The sequence below is a fragment of the Dermochelys coriacea genome, chromosome 7 (genome assembly GCF_009764565.3).
Source record: "Dermochelys coriacea isolate rDerCor1 chromosome 7, rDerCor1.pri.v4, whole genome shotgun sequence".
In the NCBI taxonomy this organism is placed as follows: Eukaryota; Metazoa; Chordata; order Testudines; family Dermochelyidae; genus Dermochelys; species Dermochelys coriacea.
The window spans coordinates 103364832-103391559 of NC_050074.1; the positions used below are offsets into that span (position 1 = coordinate 103364832).

Genomic DNA, 26728 nt, shown 5'->3' on the forward strand with positions numbered 1-26728 from the left:
TCACTAGCTTCTGCTTTTGTGAAAATATTTTCGTGACAGATCTAAAGTAACAGATGGTCTGTACCAAATAGTTTTCAAAAAACTTCAGGTTTAAAATAAATGTTATTCTAAATAATTTTGGAATCACACCAACACTGTAAAGAAGCACATTCAGTCTTTTTCTGCGTCAGTACAACAATTCTAGCAGCACATTTCCAATCTACCTTCAGTAACTACAAGTGTTGCTTCAGTATAAATGCATGGTGTCATTTAATATAAACTAACTGGGCCAGATCCTCAGCTAGTGTAAACTGGCATAGCTGCTTTGACTGTGGTGATACTTCTGTCAGTTCCTGGGATAAAACTCTCCAGGACTGGAAACAAGTCATTCTCAGCAGAGGGTCTTTGCCTGGAGAATTTGCTCTTTCTCTGGCAGCTCACTAGAGCTAGAGTCTGGTGGCCTTTTGGGCACAGAGATAGGCCTATTTAATTAACCAGGCTTTTGGAAAAATAATTACATAGCAATTACGAAGTGATCGCTGACAGATGGATGTCCCTATTAAGACCAGGCAGTAGCAGTATATTTGATGTTAGAGAATACTCTTAATTATAAATACTTGATCTTAAGGATTTGATGAACCTAGATGCGACTACGATGGGCAACTTATACAAAATAAATACAAATATTTAAATCTCAGTTGGGACCTGCAGAAACAACTGTAATCCAAATCATATTAATAATACACTTTGATTAATAAATTATTGTTATAGCACGGACAGCTTACACATGAATCCCAAAATTCAATATGATATAGACTATAACAGAGACTCTCCTTTATATCTGCTGTCAAACAACCTCAGCCTTCTTCCATTCTGCTGAAGAAACAATTCATGTAACTAAAATTGTACCTGAATTGGGAGGGACGGGGGGAATCTCAGACACAACCTCATTTTCTGATTTGAAATGCTAAAACTACTTTAATAGCATCCTTAACTCCCCCTTCCCTCAGTTCCCACTGGAGAGGTGTTAATGGGCCACTTCACTTTGAATGGTCCCTTAAAATAAGTTAAGTACTTATACTAAACAATTTGTTCCACCTTGTACATTTCCCACACCTGAACAAGAGCTCTGTATAAGTTTGAAAGCTTGTCTCTAAATCTAACAGAAGTTGGTCCAATAAAAGATATTACCTCACCCACCTTGTCTCTCTAATCATTTTTTGTAATACTAAAAATAAGTTTTGCTGAGTTTTCTTGTTAAAACTGCAACTGGGAGACAAAATTCTTTTAACTTCCTACCTGTGTCTTCACTGGTATCGTTCTGTGGAAGTAATTTGACCAAAAGAAAAGGACTTACTGCTGGTCATTGGGACCTTCCTATCAATTCCACGATACCCCTACATGCTCATCTTTGACCCGATGAAGAAATTCAATTGTCATATGGTGAGGGAGTAAGAAGAGGTTTTTACCACATGAATCAATGTGTGTGTTGCTAAGTGCCCTCGATTCCAGTGGCCCACAGTCAGTTAACCATGTGCCTTTCTCCCTCCTTTACTTTCTCAACAAGGATTGGGAGATCTACCATCATGGCAGAGAGAAGAAAATGGAAGAATAAAACTAATCCTTACAATTTTTCTAACATTGTAAGGGTTTTAGATATCCATCTTCAAGTAAAGTGTGCACCTCTCACTGCAATCTCTCAAAAAAATTCCCTTATGTATACTACACTTAATGTATATTGGGTGAGGGCAGTATGGCTGTGGCAAAGGATTCTGTTAACTGAAATCTATAAATATTCTTGAAGGTCAGCAATGCCCAATCTGCTGCCTCACAGACTTCTTGCTTTGGAACTTTTCCCCGCTTTGCCTAGGACATGGCAAGTCTTTTAGAGAAATTAACTGTAATAGGAAAGGGAGCTAGTATATAGTACTTGTTTGATGCATGATTTCTTAATGCAAGAAACAACTGATCTGGATAGCGCACAAGTGACAATGGGTTCTGATTTTATAGGGAAAATGCCTCTCTTCTGCTAAAAGAATGAGAAAAAAGTGTCCTCCTGAATTCAGTTGTGTGGGATACACAGGACTCTGACTGCATCCTTTTATAGGAAAGCCTTTGAGAATCTGAAAGGATATTCTTTTTATCGAATATCCTATAATTAAATTAATTTTAAAGTTCACATGAAATAGTCACAGCCTGAAAAGAGCTATGGGGTCTAGTTTCATATGCTTTAAAAAGGATCCTTAGCAATAGAAATGGATATCAGTTATGATATTATTTAACTTCTGGCTGAGTTAACGATAAGTAAAAATATAATGTTCCAAATTGGAATATTAATTCACAATACTGCTAAATCTTAGGAAAGTCCTAATGACTGTACCTAAGTTCCAGAAGCTATTATAAAACTACTAAAAGAGCTTACATATTAATTCAATGATAAAATACATTCTTTGTCAGTTCTTAACATAAGATTTAATGTGTGTCAGAAACACTGATGAGAAAGTGTCCAGAAACCCCCTAATAATAATACCTGACTAGATTCATTTCAAAAGAGTTCCAGCAGATGGTCTCACTCTATTGTCGTCATCCTCTATCTGTCAAGATAGTCAATCACCCCTTCTCCTCCTCTGCAGATTTTTCTCCCTGTGCTTTAATGATTCTGATGCCTTCTTTCTTCTTCTACCTCTCTACTCAGCATTTCCTCTTCATCTTCTCTCTAGTCATCCGTTAGTGTGCACCAGGGTTCTGTCCTTAGTCCTATCCTCCTCTACCCTCTCCTAAGGAAAATTCATCTGCTCATGCTGAATCAATCTTTGTAAAATTGCAATTTAGCAAATTATGTAAAGGACATTTTATTATATTATTGTAAAGAAACATTTAATGCATGCTATTGCAATAGAATACACAGGAATCAGCTCTATTCAGTGATTAGAGATTATCTGCAGCTCCTTTTACTCAACCGGAAGTTAACATGGCTCTCTTATGAATGATTATCTTGAACACTACATGTCTCTGTCTACCCAAACTATCTTTGTGCAGTTTTGCATTGCTGACTGCCCTTCTGATGTCTCCTCCCAGATTCTCCTTCAACTATGACAACCTCAAAAGAGTGAAAACTGAACTTCTCAACTTTCCTGCAAAAAGCTTTCTGCTCTCTTTTTCTTCTCCATAACCTTAGACTATTCCAGGTTCTCTCTAAATACTGTTGTTTCCTCCTCTTCATCACCTCTAAAGTCCTTCTGTCTTGCAACTTCCTCCTGTCTGGCCTCCATGCATCTCATTTCATTCCATCCCCTCAGTTTAATCAAAAAGCTACTCCTAAAATTAATCTCCTCCTCCAGCTGCTTTGACCATTTAAATCTCCTGTTTGAATTTGTTCAATGGTTTACTCTTACCTTTTGCATCATGTTCAATTCTTTGTAACACTATTTGTAACATTATTGCTAACTTCTGAGGCCAACGTTTTTAATTTAATAGTTGTGAAAAATATTTAATGGTTTGTATATCATAGTATCCAGCTCTCACCTTAAAACATGTTAAAGAAGTTGTACATTTTACTAAAAAGGAATAGGAACAGTATTCCACAGCTTCTGTTGACAACAGTTGGAGAGACCACATAAATTGGGTTATAAAATATATATTATTTTTACTAGTGCCTCTAGCCTGTTTCTTGGCTTCAGTGGTTCTTTAACATTGACTAACATCTACTTCTCCACATGGACTACATTTTTCTTTTATTACTGCCATTCTATTTTCTACTCTCATCATGCTACACAGCAGCCTACATTTTCAGGAAAGTCCTTGGATTAAGGGCTTTATGGAAAATTACAAGACCTTAGCCAAACATTCTAATTCCAGACAATTCAGGGCAGTTTCAGTGGATCGGTTAGACTGACATGATAAAACTGAACACAAGGCCATTTAGGGGGAAAACCAAAAGATGATAGCAAAAAATACAAAACAAGTGAAGGGTAATTATCTAGGAGAGGAAGAAAATGATATGAAGGCTCCTAGGAAACTTGGAGGAACTTGCATTTTACTTTGGAAAGGACAGAGATTAGAAGAGTAATGGGAAGGTTAAGAAAAAACAGCTTAAAAAGAAGAGACAGGGAGCAAAATACTATAATTATTTTGGAAAAATGGTAAGCATGCTAAAGAATAAAGGAGAATATCAACCAGTCAGAAAAAATAAAATGTTTGCAAGATAGAAGGTCAAATACAAGAAAAAGGCAAATGTATTGGGAATTTAAAAACTAAATTCCGAAATGTTAATCTTGTCTCAAACTACAAAAACAAAGACATATAGAGTTAAAGCTGACATTCTGTTTTAGCCTGCTAAATATATAATATACACACACACACACACCATAGCCAATATGGTATTTAGTGCAGCTCTCCAGCATATTAAGGGAACACTTAATTCTGAATTTTTCTGGACTTGGATCCTAACTCTGAAGGTCTAAAAGCAGTACATTCTCCACTGCGCGGTAGCTTTGGCTTTCGAATTTGCCTTACCCATTAGTCCAAGATTGCATGAGTTTATTAACCTCAAGGCACACTGATATTGTTCAACTATCCAAAAATAAGTGAAAGGGGCAAAATATAGGCTGTTCATCAGATCTTAAACAAGCGGACATTTACTTCCCTCTCTCACTTCTGAACTATACAACAGATAGTACAGTATGTTCAAATTATGTGGGGTTATTCAATCCAACAGTGTTCTCTCAAGCTTTAGATGCCTGACTGTGTAATGCTGCACAGGATGAATGTTTGTAAACAGCAGGTATTTTTGTCTGCTGTTCATAAACAGCTCATTAGTTCTAAAAGTAGCAGAAATGGGCAAGTACAACTTTAAAGTAACTTGGCTGTTTCATATGCAGCTGAGGAGAAAGGACATTATTGGTTTAATTTAAAATTAAAATCCAGTGGCCTGATTTTCAGAAGTACGGCTCCCGTTGAGTCTAGAGGAATTGCAGGTGTTCAGTTACTGAGGAAATTAGGCCATTGAAAACAAAAAAGTGTAATTTATTTAGGAACAAGGGTGAAACTATAACATGCAATTAAAAAAAACCCTTCTACCTGCTGCCCCCAAAAGTTTATACTGCAAAGAAAATTAAATATATTTTTGGTCATGATTTGTAGTAAGGTTTAATTTATTAATGGTTGATAGAGGGTGAATAATATTAATAGAGGTTACAAGTATGTTACATACATGACTAGCATACGTTATCGATGGTTATAAGCAAACCTGGAGGCTTATATAACAATCTAGAAGATTAATCTTTTATTAGAATATATATTATCATTTATTAAGTATTTATAAAGATAACATTAATATAAAGTGACCATATTTGGCTTTTTCAGTGCATAGAATATTATGGAGTTTCATCCAAACTAATATGAAGCCATTAAAAACATGCTTGCATAATGCTGAGCTGGCAGAACAACAATTCAGTCTTATAAAAATTGACAATTATTTTTTGTCCCGTTTCTGTGCAATAAACTGTGACAACATAGACATGTGTACCTGGAACATTCTGATGATGAGTCTGCCATCTCTATTATACATCCTTTTAAACATTTTGTGCCAGATAGGCCTAACGAATGGTGTGCCACCAACTGTATCTCCCCTCTCCTTCCCCCTCCCCAACTTAGACAAACTGACAGAGACACACAAAAAACCGAACCAATGTCAAACCCATATTCATCCAGAGTAAAGTAGCAATTCCAATGAAATATTCCCTTCTGACCTCTCCTCTCCCTACCTCTTTAAGATACCAACCTGAAATTCATTCATCCTTCTAGAGAATTAATTTGATTGTTACAAAGGGGGAAAAAACAAAGATAGCTAACAGACTGCATTAACCACAATTGCCAATGAACCCTCTCAAAATTAGATGCTTCACTTTTCCCCATGCCCCTCCAGCATTTACAATTATTTACCCTTTTCCTATTTACACTTAACACAGCATTTATAAAAGTACCATTGATTTTTTTTAAAGTATTATTATCTGTAAGTGCTAGCTGGAAGATTGTTTACATAAAACGTTACAAATTACAATTTATAACAAGTTTAAAACTCCTTGAAGGTCACTTGATGCAAGTTTACTACTTGGCATTCATTTAGCAAGAAAGAGAGAGCGCGAGTGGAGAGAGAAAAGTGCAACATGCTTTTTTTTTTCTCTCTCTCTTTTTTTACCTTGCCCTTGTCAAAGTAATGGATAATTTCTTGATACAGCTGATCTTTAAGTTGTCCTTGAGTAGTTGCTTGGTATCCATCTCGCTGAGTAAGATGTGCTGCACATGCCTCTTCTGACCACTAAACCAGACATGAAGAGTGAAAAAATGGAAGGCAATAAAAGATGATGTAACATATCAATGACATTGGGCTAATGCGAACATTCAATCTTGGTTTATTTTTAAAAGTGCCTCAGGGCTGGCCTGATATCTAAAAGATTTTACAGCACCTATGATACTGTATTTTGATTTCCACAGCAGTGGAGTTACTTTCCTGAACTATCGTAATTATAGAATGGTTTATATATCTCAGCATCAGCTAAGTGATAGGTCTTTGAGGAGGTTTCCTTTTCTCCTTAATAGAAGGCATTAGAGTGACCTTGCAGTCTTGATCAACACAGTTGGCTGGATAAATAGCCATTATTAGTAGGTTTACACTGAGAGAAAGCCTACAAAACTGGGTTATGTCAATATGAGTGGACAGAACTATATACATAGAAGGTAAAGTGGTAAAATTCTTGGAGAAAAATGACTGGAGAAAAAGGAAAAATAGCAAAAAAAAATAGAGGCTGCCTGAAAGGGGGGGGGGTCTTGCTTTTTATAATTTTGTAAACAATTTGACTCCATGACCATGTTCATTAAGGTTAATAGGGTCTTTCCCACCAATTGCTGTCTCAATGAACAGTCTCACACTTTGATATTGCCATGCCTAGGCATGATACTTCCACAGAACAAAAAAACAGTGCCAACTATCAGAGATATGATGATAACCCTGCATGACCCACAACCTGAATTGTTCTATTACAAACAGGTTTCAGAGTAGCAGCCATGTTAGTCTGTATCTGCAAAAAGAAAAGGAGTACTTGTGGCACCTTAGAGACTAACAAATGTATTTGAGCGTAAGCTTTCGTGAGCTAAAGCTCCCTTGCATCCGATGAAGTGAGTTGTAGCTCACGAAAGCTTATGCTCAAATAAATTTGTTAGTCTCTAAGGTGCCACAAGTACTCCTTTCTTTTTGCTGTTACAAACACAGTCTTTTAAATATGTAATTTATATACATATGTGTTTTCAATAAGAACATTAGGGGTATAGTCTTTTATCTAAAATAGCCATCTGGAAATGTGAGGGGGAGGGATAAAGTGAGACTTCAAGTAGATTAGAAAAATAAAATTCAAAGAACTGCTCATTGTCTCCTACAGAATGTAAAAGTCCTTGTCCCCAAAAATAAAACAACTTTGGGATGAAAAGGAGTCCCTGCAAAAACAGCAATTCATAGATTCATTCACAGAGTTTAAAGCCAGAAGGGACTATTAGGTCATTTAGTCAGACCTCCTTCATATTATGAAATTTCACCCAGTTACTCCTGCATTGAGCGTAATAACTTGTATTTGACTAAAGCATATGTTCTAGAAAGAAATCCAGTCTTGATTGGAAAGAATCAACAGATGAAGAATCCATGACTTCCCTTGCTAATTTGTTCCAGTGGCTAATCACCCTCACTGTTAAAACTGTGTGCTTTATTTCGAATATGAATTTGTCTGGATTCAGTTTCCAGTCATTGGTTTTTGTTATGCCTTCCTCCGCTAGATTAAAGAGCCCTTTGATACCCAGTATTTTCTCCCTGGAAGGTACTTATGCACTGTAATCAAGTCACCTCTCAATCTTCTTTTTGATAAATAAACAGATTTAGCTATTTAAGTGTGTCACTGCTCCTAGATTTATAGCTTTGCATTTGACTTTATTAAAACACATTTTGTCTGACTGGGCCCTGATTACCAAGCGATCCAGACCACTCTGTATGACAATCGTTTGTCTGGGCTAGAACAATTTTAGTATATACTCAATAGAATGAGTTTTATCAGAAACAAGTTGCATCTGAAAGAAGAACAAATGTGCTTCCAAAGACACAGTGATAATTTCAATTTTCAAGTCTCCACTGCTGAACTACAAGTCACATTTCTATAAGTAGCCACTTTTTGTATGCAAAAGCCATATTGCTAAACTACACAAATTCCAAAGGAGTCTAAAATACAATTACATTTTTCTACACACAAAGAGCTACTGTGTACTATTAGCTTGAACAACTTAATTTAAGCCAAATGAAAACAAGAAAAAACATCTCCATGAGAGAGAGAGAGAGATAATGTGTGTATGTGTTTGTCCCTGTCCAGCTGTCCTATATATGGAGTGTAGTAATTCAAAGAACTGAATAGCTGCTCTCTCTGCACACTGGTATAGTTCTGACAAATTTAAAGGTGGGATTTTCTAAAGCACTCAGGGCTGACCTAAATCTCATCCCATTAAAACAGATTTGTGTTTTAACATTGACTTCAATCTGATGACATTTATTCCAGTGCCGAGTGCCATTGAAAATGCCATCCTCAAGGTCCTGTGGAAAAAACCTGAGGCTTTGAAGTTTAAAGTTACATGCTCTACAGTAATGAAGAGACACTACATGAACTGAAAAACCTGTAAATAAACTTTAGAAATGTTGACATAATCTAACCATTCACTGAAGGAGTTAGAAGAAAACATTTCTCAGGGCAGGTTAACCCATAATGCCTATTGAAGGGTTTCTTGCATCTTCTTCTGAAGTATCTGGTCTTGACTACTATTAGAGGCAAGCTATCAAACTAAATGGACCACGGTCTCAAGTATTTTCCAATGGAAAGTAAAGAGACTGTATGCTCTTTAGGATGTGAAAATCACAACAGATCTGATTTATTTGTAAGCCAAAGCAAATGCTACTTTTATTTTTGCCATTTTCTACTGTCTTACATTGTAAGTAGAAAATTGATTATATGATGGATATTTCATTTCCATTAATTAACAGTAGTAAATTAAAATACTCATCTGGTATCTGAAAATATTTTATAAGGGAGAAAAAAATATACTCCAAAGTGTAGTTAATGGAAATAGTTTAAACTCTAAATTGAGGCCACATAAAAACATATTGATTAAAAAATTGCAAAATCTAATGAGTAAAAGACAGTGAAATTATCTTGCACTCTGAAGTCCATCATCTTCCTGGAAGATGCAGCACCTCAGTAGAGGGAAATGTTTTATCTGGTCTGTCAGACTTGATTGTGGAACATATGATCAAGCACATTATGACAACCTAGATGTCATTTAATAACTCCAGTAAGAAAATATTATCCAGACTGTCAATCCATTTAATTTCCCTAATGGGAATAACAGAAATCCTTGTGTCCACAAAATCAGTTAGTTATTCATTCAAATTTGTAATCAAAACCCCTGGAAAATTCAGTGTAACTGAAGGTATCAGAGTCATCTTCTCAAATCTTTATTTTCATAAGTTATGTCTCTGTGAAGTATATTTCATTATGAAAGCAATAACTTCTAAAGCACTTTAGCAATAGCTTTATCCTTTAAGTGCCAGCTGAATATCATTGACATTTTCATTTTATATAATCACCAATCAAGTTTAAAGTAAAGTTGAGTTTATACCTTTGAAAATGTCTTCACACAGTTCCACAAAAAAGTGTTCTGAACCATATTCAACCTTACAACTACAATTTGGCACAATGTATTCACAATCGTGAGAGAAAAATAAGAAGGCACCCAGGGTAGCCTTTAAATGTGTTTCAGTCAACACTTTCAATTGTATCTTTCTAAATGTAAGTTTATTTATTCTTTATTCCAAACATATTTATCTGTGTTCCCCAGATTAAAACTACTAAAGCTACTTTGCTGCACATTATCAGCTAAAAATCCTTACAAAATTAGTTGTGGTTAGAAGGGCTGACTTCTTTCTTATGAAGGACCACCCTATCTTTCATATATCCTCTAACTTAGTGTTTCCCGAATTTGGGATGCTGCTTGTTCAGAAAAAGTCCCTGGAGGGCCCGGCAGGGTTTTTTTACCTGCTGCGTCCACAGGTTCAGCCGATCGTGGCTCCTACTGGCTGCGGTCTCTTTGCCCGGCCAATGGGGGCTATGGGAAGTGGCTTGGGCCGAGGGACATACTTCCACTTCCCGCAGCCCCCATTGGCCTGGCACAGCAAACCGCAGCCAGTGGGAGCCGTGATCGGCCGAACCTGCAGACGCAGCAGGTAAACAAACCGGCCGGGCCCGCCAGGGGTTTTCCCTGAACAAGCGGCGTCCCAAGTTTGGGAAACACTGCTCTAACTGATAGATTTTTGTCCTTTGGCAAATAGCTGTAGATGTGGGGGTTTTTTTAGTGCTTTTTACTACTGGATACTGGACTACAAAATACAAAAATTGTAGGAGCTTTTAATTTATACGTCTGTTAAAGCTCTAGGTACAAATACTGAGCTACATATTGTTTATATCTCTACACATACATATTTACATAAATGCACACACTCTAAATTGATGAATTATTTTGAATTATTGCTATCATAACAATGAAATATTATAGTGACAAATTACAAGAATGAAACTACTTTGTACTCAGAGTTGTCTGGAGAGTACAAATTTGGATTTTACAAATGAAGTGCACACACAAATTTGCACACAAAACTTAAGCATTAACCTTGCAAAATGTGACCTTCTGTTATTTTGCCTATCAATCAATTCTTTATGGAATTCAGGGTTATCATTCTAGTTCTCACAGAAGCTGTGATTTCAATATACATACCTATTTTACCATAAACATTGTTTTCCATAAGTTACCTTTTCAGAATCCTCATTCTAAAAAAATATCTTCAGGGCTGGACAAAATATTTGCATGAAAACTTTTTTCATTGTAGAAAAATGACCTTTGTTCAAAACTGAAACTTTTCATGAAAAACGGTCAAAATTATTGAGATTTTCAATTTTTTGCAAAAACTTTCATATTTTTATTATAATTTTCACCAAATTTTTATTGAAATGCTTATCAAAATTGTTATGGGAAAATTTAGTTTACCAATAGCTGTCTTTTCTTAGAGTTTCAAAAAAAAAGTATTATGAAAATGAACGCAGAACCGTTTTCATAAAAATATCATGGAAGATTTCACAGAAAATGGATAATTTCAAATTCTGCTAAACACAAACAAAAAAGAATTTCAACATTTTTCACCAAATCATTTCCCTATTTTTACATGCTTTAATTATCATAATAAAATTAAAGTTTATAGAAGAACGTGCTTCCTGCTACATGCTCTGCATGAACATCCGTTCACTTATGCAGTTCTCTCACACTGAAGACCAAATTCTGCTCTCCATACACAGACGAAATTCTCACTAAAGTCTATGGGAAGAATGATCAAAAGAATAATGATCTTGACACACTGAAGTATATGCACTATCCAAACTCAAGCCCCAAATTTAATTCTTTCTGCTACCTTTCCATGCCTCATTCTTTGAGCACCCCTCCAGTGACATAGGACCAAACCCTGCAAAGACTTATGCCCATGCTCAATTTTATGATGCGTGAGTGTCCCCAATGACGTCATATGCACAAAGTTAAGTACATATGTAAGTTTTTTTGCACAATCAGGCCATAAAGAGAAAAGCAAAGGGCGTGAAGTTTAGATTTCTACTTCCCCCATCTCTCTTTTAAAGCTAAAAATAAAAACTCATTGGGTGGAGTAATAAAATAAAAATGTGATTTCAAAATGGTATGCATACTGCTGAAGTGCAACTGGAATCTTCTAGATGACAATTCAGGGAATAAGGGAAACTGTTAATATATGCAGCAATATTTATGATGTAATGACATAATTAAGCCACTCGTTTTTGATAATATGTATAAAGTAAAGCTTTTAAGTGACATTACATTATAGCTTTATTACATTGTCAATCAAAGCTATAAAAAGTTAGGTATTATTATCTGGTAATATTAACATTCTGTATGTTTTATAATAATTTAATGTATACTACTGGTCTATTTATTGACCTACTTCAGACATTCCTTAAAGTACAGTGATATCATTAATTAATTAAGATGCATTCGCTAAATCATACCATTGAATCATCATAGACACTCCTTTAAAAAGACATGATCTTGGAAGGAGGACTACTGTTAATTTTTCCCCAGTGCCTGAAGCAAAGGACTAAGTTTAAGATCCTGCATAACAGTGCATTGAGCTTCCACTAGGCTCATGGGCTGACCAATTTTTACTTTAGCACAGTTTTCTATGGAAAGCTGATTTGCAAGAACAATTGCTTAGATTCTTCCAAAGGTTACTAGCATTCCTATGCATTTACCTGTTTGTTAGCTTTTTTATTGATAGTTTATGCTATTTACTCTTGATTTTACTTTTATGCACTTTACTGCTGATATTTAGATCATCATCAGTAAATCATATTGCTCTTCTATGAGACAGAGAACATGGATTCAATTTTCATTCTCTATGCTATGTATTAAGTTTACAATAATATCTAATTATGGAACATATAACAAATCACAAAACAACTTTGAATTACCTTTTTTATTTTGAATAAGTCAATAATCGTAATGTGTAAATGTGGGTCCTAAAGCTCATATGAAAAAATAAACACAAAGCTATATAGTAATCTGCAACAGCAAGATCTTCAAAATGCTAAATATATTTCAAATACTCTACCTTAAGAAGCTTTGCATGCAGGAGTAATGTGTAGGCAGCTTCAGTGTAGTTATCACATCTTTGTGCAGGTCACATAGCTTGTACAAATACCTACAGTAATAAAAGAGAGTCAGTTCTTAAAATGTCACAAAATAATTTGTGTTGAAGACTAGAACAGTAAAAAAAACTGGTATTTTTTTAAAGCTCTATTTCACTACTTCAGACAAATTTTTAGGATACAGCATGCCAAGAAAATCAACAGCAACATCAACAAAATATACTGGTATGTTTTAGAATAGCAATAAAACTGTAACTTGTTCTGATGTCCTGGTTTTGTTTTGTTTTTGTGGAGATGAGCAAAAGAAAAAAGACAAGTAAAGAGTTTGATATAAAAGAGCAATTCTCTTTAAAGAGCAACACTTGCAGTCCTCACTTCATTTTCCCAAACCATTCCTGTCAGATAAAAAATTCAGACAGAATGATAGGAAAATAAATAAAATACTAATTATATGATAAAGAACAATAACTTTGCACTTTCAAAATGCCTTTCTTCCAAAGAGCTGAAAATGCCTTGTGAATATTAATAAATTTAACCTCACATCATACCTGTGCAGCAGGTATTATATCCTAATCTTATAGATGGGGAAATAGACACAAGAGAACAATCATACATGATGTCTGTGGCAGAGCCAGCAAAGAACAAAAGTATTCTGACTTCTAGTCTTTTGCCTGAACCTCAAGACCAGCCTACGTCCTGAGAAGAATTCTGTTTGTTTTTGTAGCAATTAACAAAATATAGATTAATCGGTACTTTAAAATCTTAAATATAGGCTTCAGTGCCAATATTAAACTGAGCCAACAGTTTCTATTTACAGAAATAGGGTTTGATCCTGTTCCCATTGACTTCAATGGGTCCTGGATTGGCCTCATACAGATGTTGTATCAGACATACGCAAGAATAATGCTCTTGAATGCACTTTCATAGTCAGTAATCCATCCTTCTGTTGTAAGGCACAAATTTAGTTTGTGGTAGAAAAAAAATTCAATTAGTTTCTTGCTTTTCTTTTGTCTTAATTTTCTTCTGTATGTCAATACCTTTAAGTATTTCAATGGTTATAATAATGAAAGTGAAGGTGATGCAGCAGGGTTAAAAAGTTTATGAGCCGAATTACTGATGCTTATTATTCTCTGTAAACTCAATCTGTTTACTCCTCGGTACAGGTATGTGCCTTTCATTACTGCCATTTCCCCCCCTCCAAATCAGTAGCTTAGTAGACAATTCATTTTCTCCAATTACAGTAAAGTGAGCTGCAAAAATATGTCAAAGGGCATGCTTACACACCTTATGTACATTTTCTCTTTCAATTTCTTTGTAGAAATTCTGAAATGAAAAATTATAATTCGGTTTTAAAGACTTTGATTTTGCAGTGTGTCATGTACACAGAATACGTACTAAATTAAAAGTCATAAGTGCATAATATCAACCTCAAAAATTGCAAATGAAATTTGCCTCTGGTAGAAAAGCTTGTAAGTTCTTTAACTATAAAATCTAAAATCATGATGATGTTTCATTGCGTAACATTTTAGGACTTATGTTCCACTGCAAAGATTATGAATCAGAATCACAGTGGTGGGAGAAATATACTTCAGACATTTGCAAGTCACACAGCATTAACTACTTTCACTTAAAATTTGGTAATCTACAAAAACATAATTTTAAAGTAATTGTTGAACTATGGTTTTTAAACTCTAAACCTTGAGTAATAAGTCATTCACTCTTGAATTCTAATATTTTCTTAAAAAATAGAAAGTTAAAATTGTTCTTTTTTCGGTTTTATATACCACATCTCATCCTACTGCACGAAATGCCTGAATGCCACTGGCCTTGAAACAGACAGAAAGTACTGCAAATATTGAAAATGTATGATATGAAACATTAGAAAAGATATTAAAGATGCTAGGATTTACCAATTTTCCCCCCAACTGTCACGGAGACTGGTCCTTTAAGAGGAAAAAGGCTAGTGCACCTGTGACTAATCTGGGTTTAAACTGGGTTTAAAAGAAGGCACCTACCCATATAAGTGGGGAGAGACTGAAAAGGAGTCATCAAAAAGGACAGGTAAGGTAAGGCTGTCTGGGAGTAAAAGATTGACAGGTAAAATCTGCCAGAGACTAAGAGACTGTAGAACAGGGTTAAGCAAACTGTGGCCCTTGCGCTGGATCTGGCCCACAAACTGTTTTAAGCCGGCCCACTAGGGGCGCTGTGGGGGCCGGACCATGAGGCTCGGCCCAGCTCTGGCGCTCCGGCCACGGCACTGGGTTGGGGGCCAGACCACGCGACTTGGCCTCACTTCAGCCAGGGCACTGGGTCGGGGTCCAGATCATGCAGCTTGGCCCCATTTCGGCCGGGGGCCAGACCACGCAGCTTGGCCCCGTTTCGGCTGGGGTGCTGGGTCGGCGGCTGCACCACGCAGTTCAGCCCTGCTCTGGTGCTCTGGCCAGGGTGCTGGGTCAGGGGCTGCACCACGCGGCTCAGCCCCGCTCCAGCGCTCCGACCAGGCGCTGGGTCGGAGGCCACACCACAAGCTTGGCCCTGCTCCAGCCAGGGCACTGGGTTGGGGGCCACACCATGCACCTCCCGGAAGCCGCAGCATGGCCCCGCTCCAGCTCCTACACGCTCCAATAGCCCCCTCCAGCGGTCCAATGGGAGCTGCAGAGGTGGTGCCTGTGGATGGAGCAGCATGCAGAGCCACCTGGCTGTGCCACATAGGAGCCAGAGAAAGGACATGCCACTGCTACTGGGAGCTACTTGAGGTAAGCACTGTTTGGTGCCTGCACCCCTGCGTGTTTCCCCATGCCCCAACCCTCTCCCAGCCCTTATCCCCTTCCGCTCTCCAAACCCCTCGATCCCAACCTGGAGCAACCTCCTGCACCCCAAACCTCTCATCCTCAGCCCCACCCAGAGTCCGCACTCCCAGCCGGAACCTACATCCCTTCCCGCACCCGTGCCACAAGCCCTCATCCGCACCTGGCCTCCAAAACCCCCCCAACCAGAGGCCCTCACCCTTCCGTAGCCCAACCCCAAAAGTTAGTGATGGTTTCAGGGCCCACCACATACAATTTCTATTCCCCAACAGGCCCTTGGGCCCACAAAGTTTGCCTTTGCTGTTGCAGGTCCCTAACAAAGCGGGAGGTGGTGGTTCCTGGGGAAGGCTGAAAGCAGTAGAGAAGGCAAGATGGTTTGGTGGCTGACCTTGCGAAGCCAGAGAACCAGGGCCAAAGGACTGGAGAAGGCTGAAGGCCAGAGAGCAACAGAGGGATTTTCCTGTTGACTTTTAAGCGAAAGAGCCAACGCTGAAGTCCAAAGAGGACTGACAGCAGAGGTTTACCTATTCAACATCTCTACATTAGATAGCTGGACCAGGAGAACAGTGAGAGGCTTGGGGCAGTGATAGATACACCCCTAGTGAGGATGAACTCCCTGCAAAGCGGTGTACAATTCAGCTGGGAGAGCTGGAGTGGCTGTCCTAGTAAAAGGACTGGAGAACTGAAGAAAAGCCCATGTGTGGTATGTGCTATGTGGACAGACTAGAGCATGTAGGCAGTGCTTAATTTGTAATGAAATTGGGGCCGGGGCTCAAGCAAGTTTTTTTACTTTCGTAACTGACACGGCTAGCCCAGAGGTGCCGGGGTTATGAACTGCCAAGTCTAGAGGTGTCGGGCCTCAGCCCTGGCAAGCCCTAGCCCAAATTAAGCACTGGATGTGAGGTTTTAAGGACTATCACACTGGGTGTGAGAAATGGCTGCACTCGTAAAAAGAAACACTGAAAAAGCCAGATGACCACTCATGTCTGCACAGATGCAACACAGAAAAGCTGTGTTTGAAGAAAGCTCGAGATCTATTGGAAACTCCATGCTTGGCAGGATGATGGGTTATTGAGAGAAAGTTTTCAGTTCCATTTCCAGGGTTGTGTATCCCACATCTTTTGCTTTGAGCTCTGTATTCAATAAAGCCCCCAGTCACACAAAATTCAATTGCATTTTCTGTAGTTAGCCCTGTTTGGGTTCAAAACTCTATAAAATGCTGAATTCCCAGGAAAATCATGTGAAACCACTAAAACCAAGCTGTTGCCAGCTGCTCTGCTCTTTACCCTGAGCTCCGGGAGCTCAGAAAGCACCAAAGTATTACATAATTAGCATATAGGAGCGGGTTCCTAGCTCTAGTACAGGGTTGGGTAACTTTTTGGCTGGAGGGCCACATCAGGAATATAAATTGTATGGCGGGCCATGAATGCTCACAAATTGGGGTTGGAGTGTGGGAGGGGGTGAAGGCTCTGGTTGGGGGTGCAGGCTCTGGGGTAGGGCTGGGGATGAGGAATTTGGGGTACAGGAGGGTGCTCCGGGCTGAGATCGAGGGGTTTGGAGAACAAGAGGGGGATGAGGGCTGGGGCAGGGGCGTGGGGCATGGGGGATGCAGGGCTCAGAGCGGTGCTTACCTCAAGCGGTTCCCGGAAGCAGTGGCATATCCCTTCTCCGGCTCCTATGCGGAGGCGCGGTCAGGTGGCTTTGCACGCTGCTTCATCTGCAGGCACTGCTCCTGCAGCTCCTGCTGAAGCGCCGGAAGGGGCCATTGGAGTGCGGCCATGCCATGGCTTCTGGGAGCTGGGTGCAGTGGCCCCCGACCCTGTGTCCAGCTAGAGTGCTGGAGTGGGGCCATGCCATGAAAGCTGTTTGTGTGGCCCCTGACCCAGTGCTCTGGCTGGAGCGCTGTAACAGGGCTGAGTGTGTGCTGTGGCCCCCGACCTCACTCCCCAGCAGGCGCTAGCGGGCCCAGCTTAAAACATCTCGTGAGCCGGATCCAGCCCTGCAGTTTGCTCACCCCTGCTCTAGTAAGTACGAACTAAATTCATCCCTGTGGCAAAGGGCTAGTGCAAGGCCTATGTCCCAGTTAAGCCGTACTTTAAGGTTTTAAGAAGGAATTAATGGTGAAGTGACATTAGGCTGGTCCTCCTGTACAGGGATGAATTTCGGCCATAGGCACACTAAGGATGAAAAGATTATGTTAAAACCCAAAGGCCGAATACATCTTTAAAATGAGACCATGTCATCAAATATGATTTAAAATCTATGAGCCAAGTACTGCCCAGAGATGTTTGCATGCATGTCCCAATGTCTCAATGTGAGTGTTGTGTAGGAGTATCTCAGGGCAATTTGGCTCATGACAATAAATCCCCATAAAATTTACCATATGCAAATATTTGAAATATTGAGATCACATCCAGTATAACAAAAATTCAGCATCAGAAGACACAGTTACAAAAATTTGTCTCTAGATGGATGAAGAAAGAGAAGTATATTAACTGAAAGACAAGATGTGGTTAGAGTGACACTCAAAGTGCACATTTAGATTCCCACATAGCTGATATGAAAAGTTTACTTAGCAGGATTCTCTGAGTTGACATTAAAGGAAAAACAACAAGCATAGGGTACGAAGAATGGAAGGAAAAATAAATCTCTTTCACACTAGACTTTCCAGTTTTATAATTACTATAATTTGTTCTTAACTTTCTTAAAAGCCACCGCAAACGCCTCTTTATTTTGGTAACTTCTTTGTCAGTTATCAACAGGCAGTGTCTTGGCCACTCTAATTCTAGTCAGAATGGCAAATTGTCTCTTCCACAGCATCTCATTCCTTGGATCACTGATCAGTGGCAACTTCAAGAGTTCTCTCCTCCTCAGATTATAAAGTGCTCAGTCGCCGCTATACAGACACGGAGAAAAGCAAACTCTAATGCAGAATGCTCGTTCTAAATTGACAGATCTGTATGCTGTGCCATTCTGTCACATGGGTGTGGCAACTGGGCCAAGTATCCACCATCTGTGCAGACTCCCTCATTCAACCAATTTGCTAATTGCATGCAAATTAGCTTCAGAGTAAAGCTGGTGATCAGTTGAGTCCCTCTGATGTCACGGAAAGAAACCACTGGCCACTTGCGAAGCAAGGGACAGAGGCACTCCCGACTGACCACCACGGGCAGTAAGAAGGAACTGAGAGGGCACAGGGCCGATGGTCCCTGATATACTGCAGCATGAGCACGGCACTCCAGGGGGGGTGCCATAGCCAGCCCTACAGATACCACTAAGGCAAAAATCTCCCATGACCGCACACATGGGCGCACACACACCTACAATGGAATCGACATGAACAAGCACCCGAAGAAGAACCTGGTGATATTCTGAACCAAAAGAGCTCTCAATCATTCTTGTAGCTGCTTCTATCACTTCACACTGACTCAACAGATATTTTAGGCTTCAAAGTAACACACAGGTGACAATCCTGGGAACTGACTATACAGATGATGATGTGGTATATGGGTTTGTACTGACAGGAGCTGAGGATGACTACATTACTGCCCTTTCTAAATTTAAAAAAATAATATGAAAAACTAAATAGGATGAACAATATTTGTCAAGAAGTCCCCTCTTTAATCAGATTCATCAGCATTATTTTAACAGCTGGGTGAAATCATAAGATCTTTCATTTAGAACAAACAGAAGCTGCTGTTAAAATTAAAATTCAGTACCCATTCTAATTTTAGCCAACTATTTCTTCTCACTCACCAGTACATTGACAGTGCAGCTCATGCGATTTTCTTTGTTTTCATCATGCATTATAGTTCTGTAATCCAGCAGTCTTTCCATGAGACGGACAACAAGTTTGACAAAAGTTTCTCCATTTTTAGCAAGATATTTATGTTTTCTGCAGTGCGCTAAGAGACTGAAAAATATTGCACACTGCGTGTTAATCACACTCAAGAAGAGGTACTAGACTAAGGTACAATTTTAACTATTTTGCACCATTAACAGATTTTAATTATTTCTGGGCTACAAAGTTCATTGTAGTACAAAGATATTCTGACATAAATGCCATGCAATCAACACTTACATTTTGTCCAAATACACTTTGTACTGTTCATTCTCCTCTGCCTCTTCTACTTCATGATCCAGTTTTGTGATGATCTCATTTCAAACTATAATAAACAGAGCAAGCATAAATAACCAGTATGGCAAATATTTCATTTTATTACTGTAGCATTAATGGCTGATAGATTGGTTGGATATCTCTATGATATGTTTAACCACTGTTTTTAAGCCTGATGACTTTAAAAGTCTGCAATCTCAGATATCCATTATGATCTGCTGCCCTATAAGAATTTTCATTTGAGGAACCCATTGTCATGTTGGTTAAATGAAGCTTAAATATATGCATTAGGGAAATCTAATAAGGTGGCTGATGACAGGAAGAAGAGGGGGTGGAAAGAGCATACAGAGCAGGACACACAATGTCCTCCTGCAATGATTACAATAGCAACAAATACAACTCAACTGAATGAACATCCTAACATCTCTTTTTGGCTCACACTGTAACACCTAATAGACGTTTCAACATCATTCCTGAAGGGAAGAGAGTTCTTTTGAATGGGTTAAGATCTGTATTTGTATTTAAGTAGTAATACGAGTACATACTCAAAGGGATATTAACTATTTTAATAGCAGATTGGGATAATTCCCCATGGATTTTTTAAGTAGTACAAAGCCTTTTGCCTCTAGTTGCCATGAAATCTGGTCCAGGTTGGTAGTAAACTAAAGTTGTTACACAGGATTGGTGGCTGACAGCCTACCATACATGGAATGAGTGATATTATCTTATAATATCTAGGTACAGGTTTTCACATCACAAATATATATTCTATTAGTATCAGTTGGCAGAGGGGCTAGAACTGAATGGGTCAGTGAAATTGAATTACCCTATCGCAGCTGGAGATAGTCCCATTAGGTCAGAGTGGGAGCACATTGGGTAGAAACAGTGTCTTGAAACTTCACTGCCACTTGCTCATGCTGCACCTATTCCTGTTGGCTAGATGAAAGACTCAGTCTCCAAGACTCTCCATCCAATATCTTTCACAAGAATTAAAATGTACTCAATTGCTTTAAATATAAAGTTTCAGAGTAGCAGCCATGTTAGTCTGTATTTGCAAAAAGAAAACGAGTACTTGTGGCACCTTAGAGACTAACAAATTTATTTGAGGCATAAGCTTTCGTGAGCTACAGCTCACTTCATCGGATGCATTCGGTGGAAAATACAGTGGGGAGATTTATATACACACACAGAGAACATGAATCTTCCCCACTGTATTTTCCACCGAATGCATCCGATGAAGTGAGCTGTAGCTCACGAAAGCTTATGCTCAAGTAAATTTGTTAGTCCTCTAAGGTGCCACAAGTACTCCTTTTCTTTTTTTTAAATATAAAGAGGGTGTATTTTCCCCTTGCACTTTGCATCTCTTTAATAGTAGAGTAGACAATAATATATTTCTATGAAAAAGAATTGTCTTCAGCCTGAGATTCTTAGTCTAACAAACTATCCATTCACCAATAACTTAATTCTCAGTTAAACCAGGGTCCTTTATGCCACTCCTGTACCCACAGGGGCCTTAAAGTGGGACATAATTACATTTGCATCTACTTTATGGCCTGTTTATACTGCCAGAGCAGAGTACTGGGCCTTACTGTAACCGAAATTGAGTCCCAAGACTCTACTATTGCAATGACATATATATACAAATAACTAAGCAAACACAGATGCTTTACCACAAGGGACAATAAAAACGGGACAAAAACAAGTATGACTTTAAACAAGTGTAAATAGAGACCAATTGCAAAAGATTTAGATGAAGTCTAAGTTCTGGACAAATGTTCCTCATCAAATGTCATATACCCAAAACATAGTGCAACTGCCATGAGAAAAATTCCTTCCTACTCCCACATATAGCAATCAGGATAACTATTTGCATAAGGTCAACTCACATCAACAGTAATCATTCAGTAGTTAAATAACTGCAATATGCACATGATCTGTCAGACACCAATATGGGAAGGGCCAATGATGTCAGTGCTTACCAAGGAAAAGCTATGGGAAAAGTTGGTGAGAAGAAGCATCCTGCAGTGGACAAGAAAGTGGATATGTATGACTGCCTCCCATTAGCAGCCTTTCCTGGCCCCTCACACACCTGAAGCGACCATAATCAAGAGAGGTTTGGAAACACATCAGTCTCAGACCAGCAGAATTCACATACAATCCTGGCCATTTGGCTGAATAGAATGTGTGGGACAATCTGTTTTGCTCTTAGCAGTCCTACAGATGGCAGGAATCTGTGAACAGCTTAGTAGCAACAAAGGAAGTCTAACATCCACTCTTTAGAGTCAAATTATTTGATTCAATCTGTTAATATCTTGATGTGCCTGCAGTAACTCTTCCAAACAATATCTAGCATTGTTTGCATCTCCCCATAAGAGGCCCAGTCCCCCTTCAACTCCCAGTCCCAGGTCGCTCTCCCAGGTTCCTCGACCCAATTTTCCTTCCCCAGTCTGGTACTGTCCCTCTGCTTTCAAGTCAGGTGGCTTCCCCCTCCATACTGCCTAGGATCAAGCAGGGGGAGCACTGAGAGCAGAGGAGAGCCAGTCTCCATGCTCTGAGTTTGGTGGCTGATGCTGCCATGTGGTGAGCAGCAACAGCCAGAAACAACAATTGCAGGAAGTCCTGCTCAGCCACTGAACCCCTAGAATGGAGCATGCTCAGTGCAGACTGAATCTTAATGATCACTTAGCTGCCAAACTCCCAACAGGTCTCCAATGAGCATGTGTGAACTGAGATTTTCCAAAAGCTTATAACTTGGACAAATTAGGCAACTTTTTAGGGAAAGCAAAGGCACATCCCTGACTCCAGGGTCCCAGGGAAACCCCTCAGCCAAATATCAAACCCATGTTTCAAAGCACAGAGACTCTAGTGCAGTAGTTCTCAAACTTTTGTACTGGTAACCCCTTTCACTTAGCAAGCCTCTGAGTGTGACTCCCTCAATAAATTAAAACCCTTTTTATATATTTAACACCATTATAAATGCTGGAGACAAAGTGGGGTTTGGGGTGGAGGCTGACAGCTCGTGACCCCCCATGAAATAACCTCGCGACCTGCTGAGGGGTCCTGACCCCCAGTTTGAGAACCCCGGCTCTAGAGCTTCTCAATAAAGTGATTCTAGGATTTATTTTAAAAACATGGGCAAAATAGTGTATGTTTCCCTAATATCACTCTCTGAAATTGGCTGAATCATTTTTGCTGAAGCTTTAACACACACACACACCACACACACACATACACACCACCTGAGGTAAGCCAGGCAGATCTGTAAAACTTCAACCCAAATGTTTAAAGTTTGGTAAAGTTATAAGCAACTGAAAACAGGGGTTTGTAATTAGATGTCTCAAGCAACCTTAACTATAGGTAGCGCGGTTAGCGCCGCCTATAAATATACAATATTTACAGTATTAAAAATCATCTGAGTATCCAAGATATAGTGCATACTATAACCATTTTAAATGCTCTGTTTGGCCTGATATTAAAAAATGAAAATCCCATAAAACCAATTAAAACAGAAGTTGTGGAGAATTTTGGATTTCCCCTTTTGTGCCCCAGCTGAAAAAAGTGACTCTTAATACATTACACGTATTATTCCAGAAATTAAATGAAATTGAGAAAAGGAATCCACCACTTCTAAAAGCAAATACAAATACAAACTATGAAGCCCAACCCTGTAGTACAAGGACAAGTCCAATAAATTTAAACCACTAAGTAAAACAAAAGTCACAAATTCATGTTCTCTAATGAGGCACAAAAAAGAATGGTCTTTCCTCACCTATCTGAAGAAATGACATTTGCGGCCAGCATCAGCTCTCTGTGTGCTTTACCTATTTGTTTGCCATCACTCATAAGAGGAGGAGGATTACACTTCACATACAGGATCTCCAACATTTTGTTGACATCAAGATTACTCAAATCACATTTCACCTAAATGCAAATTCCTATAAGTTCTAGCTCCTTCTGTAGACCCTAACACTATGGTCAGGGTAGCCAGCTATGGTGGCACATCCCTCTGATGCTCGCTTTAGGTTGGCTGAGTGGGCTGAACAATGCTGGTATATGCTAAGGTTATGGCAATTGCTGTGGGAGTGGCAGAAGGGAATGATTGTGGAAAGGTTTTTTTCCTGGATCCTTGGTATGGTATTTGGAAGGAAACTGACTGGTTTAGATCAAATAGCAGGCACTGGCTGAGAATACACTATTGAATATTACTTTCAGGGTCTTTTTACAGAAGATTAAAGTGCCAGTAGTGGCCCTGGGTTCATGTTGATAAATTCAAGGCTTATAAAATTGTTGTCATAAAATTGTTGATTAAGGGATGATGCCCTAGCATTGCCTACATTAACTATTCAGGGAGACTGCATCTGATGTAGTCAAGTGTTACTTGCAATGAAGATTTTTCACATTATTTTGCATTAAAATTGCTCAGATTCAGACTGAGCAGTCTGCCTCTACAGTGGTGGAACTGATTCTTAAGGAAACAAGTGCTGAGTCCGTGGTGTTTAAGTTCCAGTTAGTGATACTCATGGAGGTTGTATCTGGAAGTTTAGGGAATGTACTTGTCAGGACCCATGAGTTAGATCCATATCCTTCCCCTGGTTTGTGAAAGCCAGCTGGGTGATGTTGGGACCACTACTGGAGATTACTGTTAAGTCTTCCTTAGAGGTAGTCAAGATGTCAGCTTCATTTTAAAATGGTTGCAAGATCTCTGAGTCAAGAAACCATCCCTTGATGTAGACTATCTACCCAATTATTTCCCTGCTTATTCTGCCATTTTTGAGAAAGACTACCGTGATATCTGAAGGGAGGATATGCCCACAATATGTGGCATCCTCAGGTCTTTTTTAACACCATGAATCAATTTGTTTTTTGGCCTAAGAACAGTATGAAGAGACTACTCAGGTTGCTCTGGTTTATGGCTTCCTTCTGCCAAGGATGAAGATCAGATGCCCAAGCTAGTATTTTTTAGTACAGTCAAGCTGCCTTAAATATCACTAACTTTGTGAACTCACATTTGCCAAATGAGAATCTCAGAGCTGCAACTAGGAAATAAGTTCAAATAAAGAAACAAACAAGATTTCACATTAAGTTTGTACCAAGGTTAGCATGAACCTTAATGAAACTTCAAGTGGCTTCAGCCCCTTCTTTTATTATACCCCTACAACATCCATCTCCAAAGATGGACCGAGGACCAATTACTTACCACAAGGTGATTTGTTGTTCAGTGACCTTTACTACCTTACCCCTTTTCTCGATGTCACTGTGTGGGCCAATCAGCTGTCTTTCAAAGAAATCAGAAGTCAGGAGAATATTAAATGCCACTGATACTTCATCCCTAGAAAACCCCTTATGATAAGCTACAGAACAAAGTCCTATACCCTTTTGGGAAGAGGGTTGAGTTTGTGGGGTTGGGGGGAGTGTAATCGCCCATGTCACTGCAGCATTGTAAGATCTTGGAGAAGTCACAACACCTTGTGCCTCTGTTAGCCCATCTATAAGATGGGTATATTAAAACTTCTATATACACGGATGTGATGTCACTTGAAATTGGCCTGTTCCGTTCATTCCCTTTGAAGCATCTGGCATTGGCCACTGTCAGAAGACAGGATACTGGGCTAGATGAACCATTCGTATGACGCAGTATGGCCATTCTTATGTGATGTCTGCCTATCTGTTGGGTTATAACTACATTATATCAAGGTATATTCCAATTTCTATGGATATAGGACAGATGTGCTGTGGTGTTCAGTGGGGCTCTTTTCTTAGGTCATTACTTTTCAGTATTTATGTGCACCTCTTAGCTTTAATATCATAAGAAACTTGTTGGAACTTCATGATTATATTAATGACACTCAGCTACTGGATACTATGTTGGTCCTTCTTATTTCTGTTGTTCAGCCTTAAAGTGCAGAAATGGACGTCTAATTTCTTTATGCTCAGCACTTTGGGGTATTTTTGTGGGGAGAATGAAGAAATTCTGTGGTGTATTATTTTACAGATAAGGAACCTTCTTTCCATATTATTTTATAAGAAGTATGGGCAACTATTTTGAAAAAAAATAGGTAATAGTTATTTTTGACTAATTTCTTATATTTTTTGTTAACGATTCTTTTCTCTCTTGGTGAATATGCTAATTCTACCTATTACGGCTGTTCAAGGTTAAAATGATCTTTATACTATTATAATTCCAAATTTGGATTTTAATAAGGGTCATTTCAACCAGTATGGATTAAAGATGAGTTTTATCCAAACACCCATTAATCTGGGGAATGCTGAGATCCTGAGCCAACTATTCAGTTAGTGCCCATTTGTAGTTGTGATAAAATGAAAACCTCACTGGGGCCTTCATCCAAAACAACACAGTAATTGCAAAAAGTTCTGTTAATTATTTTAAAAAAGAGGTGGTGGTAATATCTGGATTTGACTCTGTTCTTCATGGCTCAAGCGAAGAGAGGAAGCAGTGTCCTAAGAAAGGCTATTTTGGGCCAGTATGGGAATTAAAAGCCTGTTTGACTGAGATTTCTAAGTCATTTTTGTGGATTTTTTGCAGGTTTCATTCCTACTGCCTTTATTCACAACCTGGACCTGTATTTTAGATAAACGTTTACATTTTGTGTGATATTCTGTTCTCACTTGGACCCAAACGGAATCTTTTGGGCTATGCCCAGGGATATCACTATAATACTCTGGGGGTTTTTTTGGATCTGGCTGAAGTTATTTAGGTACTCAGAATGGAATAAAATTCTGCTACCAAGTTCCTACCTATACCATAGAGTCTTGTTCCAATATTTTTCATTATTTTGAAAACTTTACACTAATTTGTTGCTGAAGCTTATATTGATTATCAAATCACTCTTTAACCTCTTAACATTATCAAACTGTCCAAGTCAATTAAATGAAATGGTGCTCCTTCTATGCACCTGTGATTTATTGATGTGGAGCCAGCGGTGAATCTAAGTTTAATATTTTGCTCATGACGTTGTAAAATGCCTTGAGATGTGGCTTCATGAAAGGTGCTAAACAAA

At 38.8% G+C, this 26728-nt stretch overlaps 1 protein-coding gene across 1 annotated transcript in view; it reads right to left on the minus strand.

Annotated features, from left to right (window-relative positions):
* DOCK1 (dedicator of cytokinesis 1) overlaps positions 1 to 26728 on the minus strand; it is a 578721-nt gene that overhangs the window by 85426 nt on the left and 466567 nt on the right. The window contains 6 exon segments of the mRNA XM_038408546.2: positions 6179 to 6298; positions 12749 to 12807; positions 12810 to 12838; positions 14068 to 14108; positions 19349 to 19505; positions 19674 to 19758. Coding sequence (XP_038264474.1) covers positions 6179 to 6298; positions 12749 to 12807; positions 12810 to 12838; positions 14068 to 14108; positions 19349 to 19505; positions 19674 to 19758 — 491 coding nt within the window.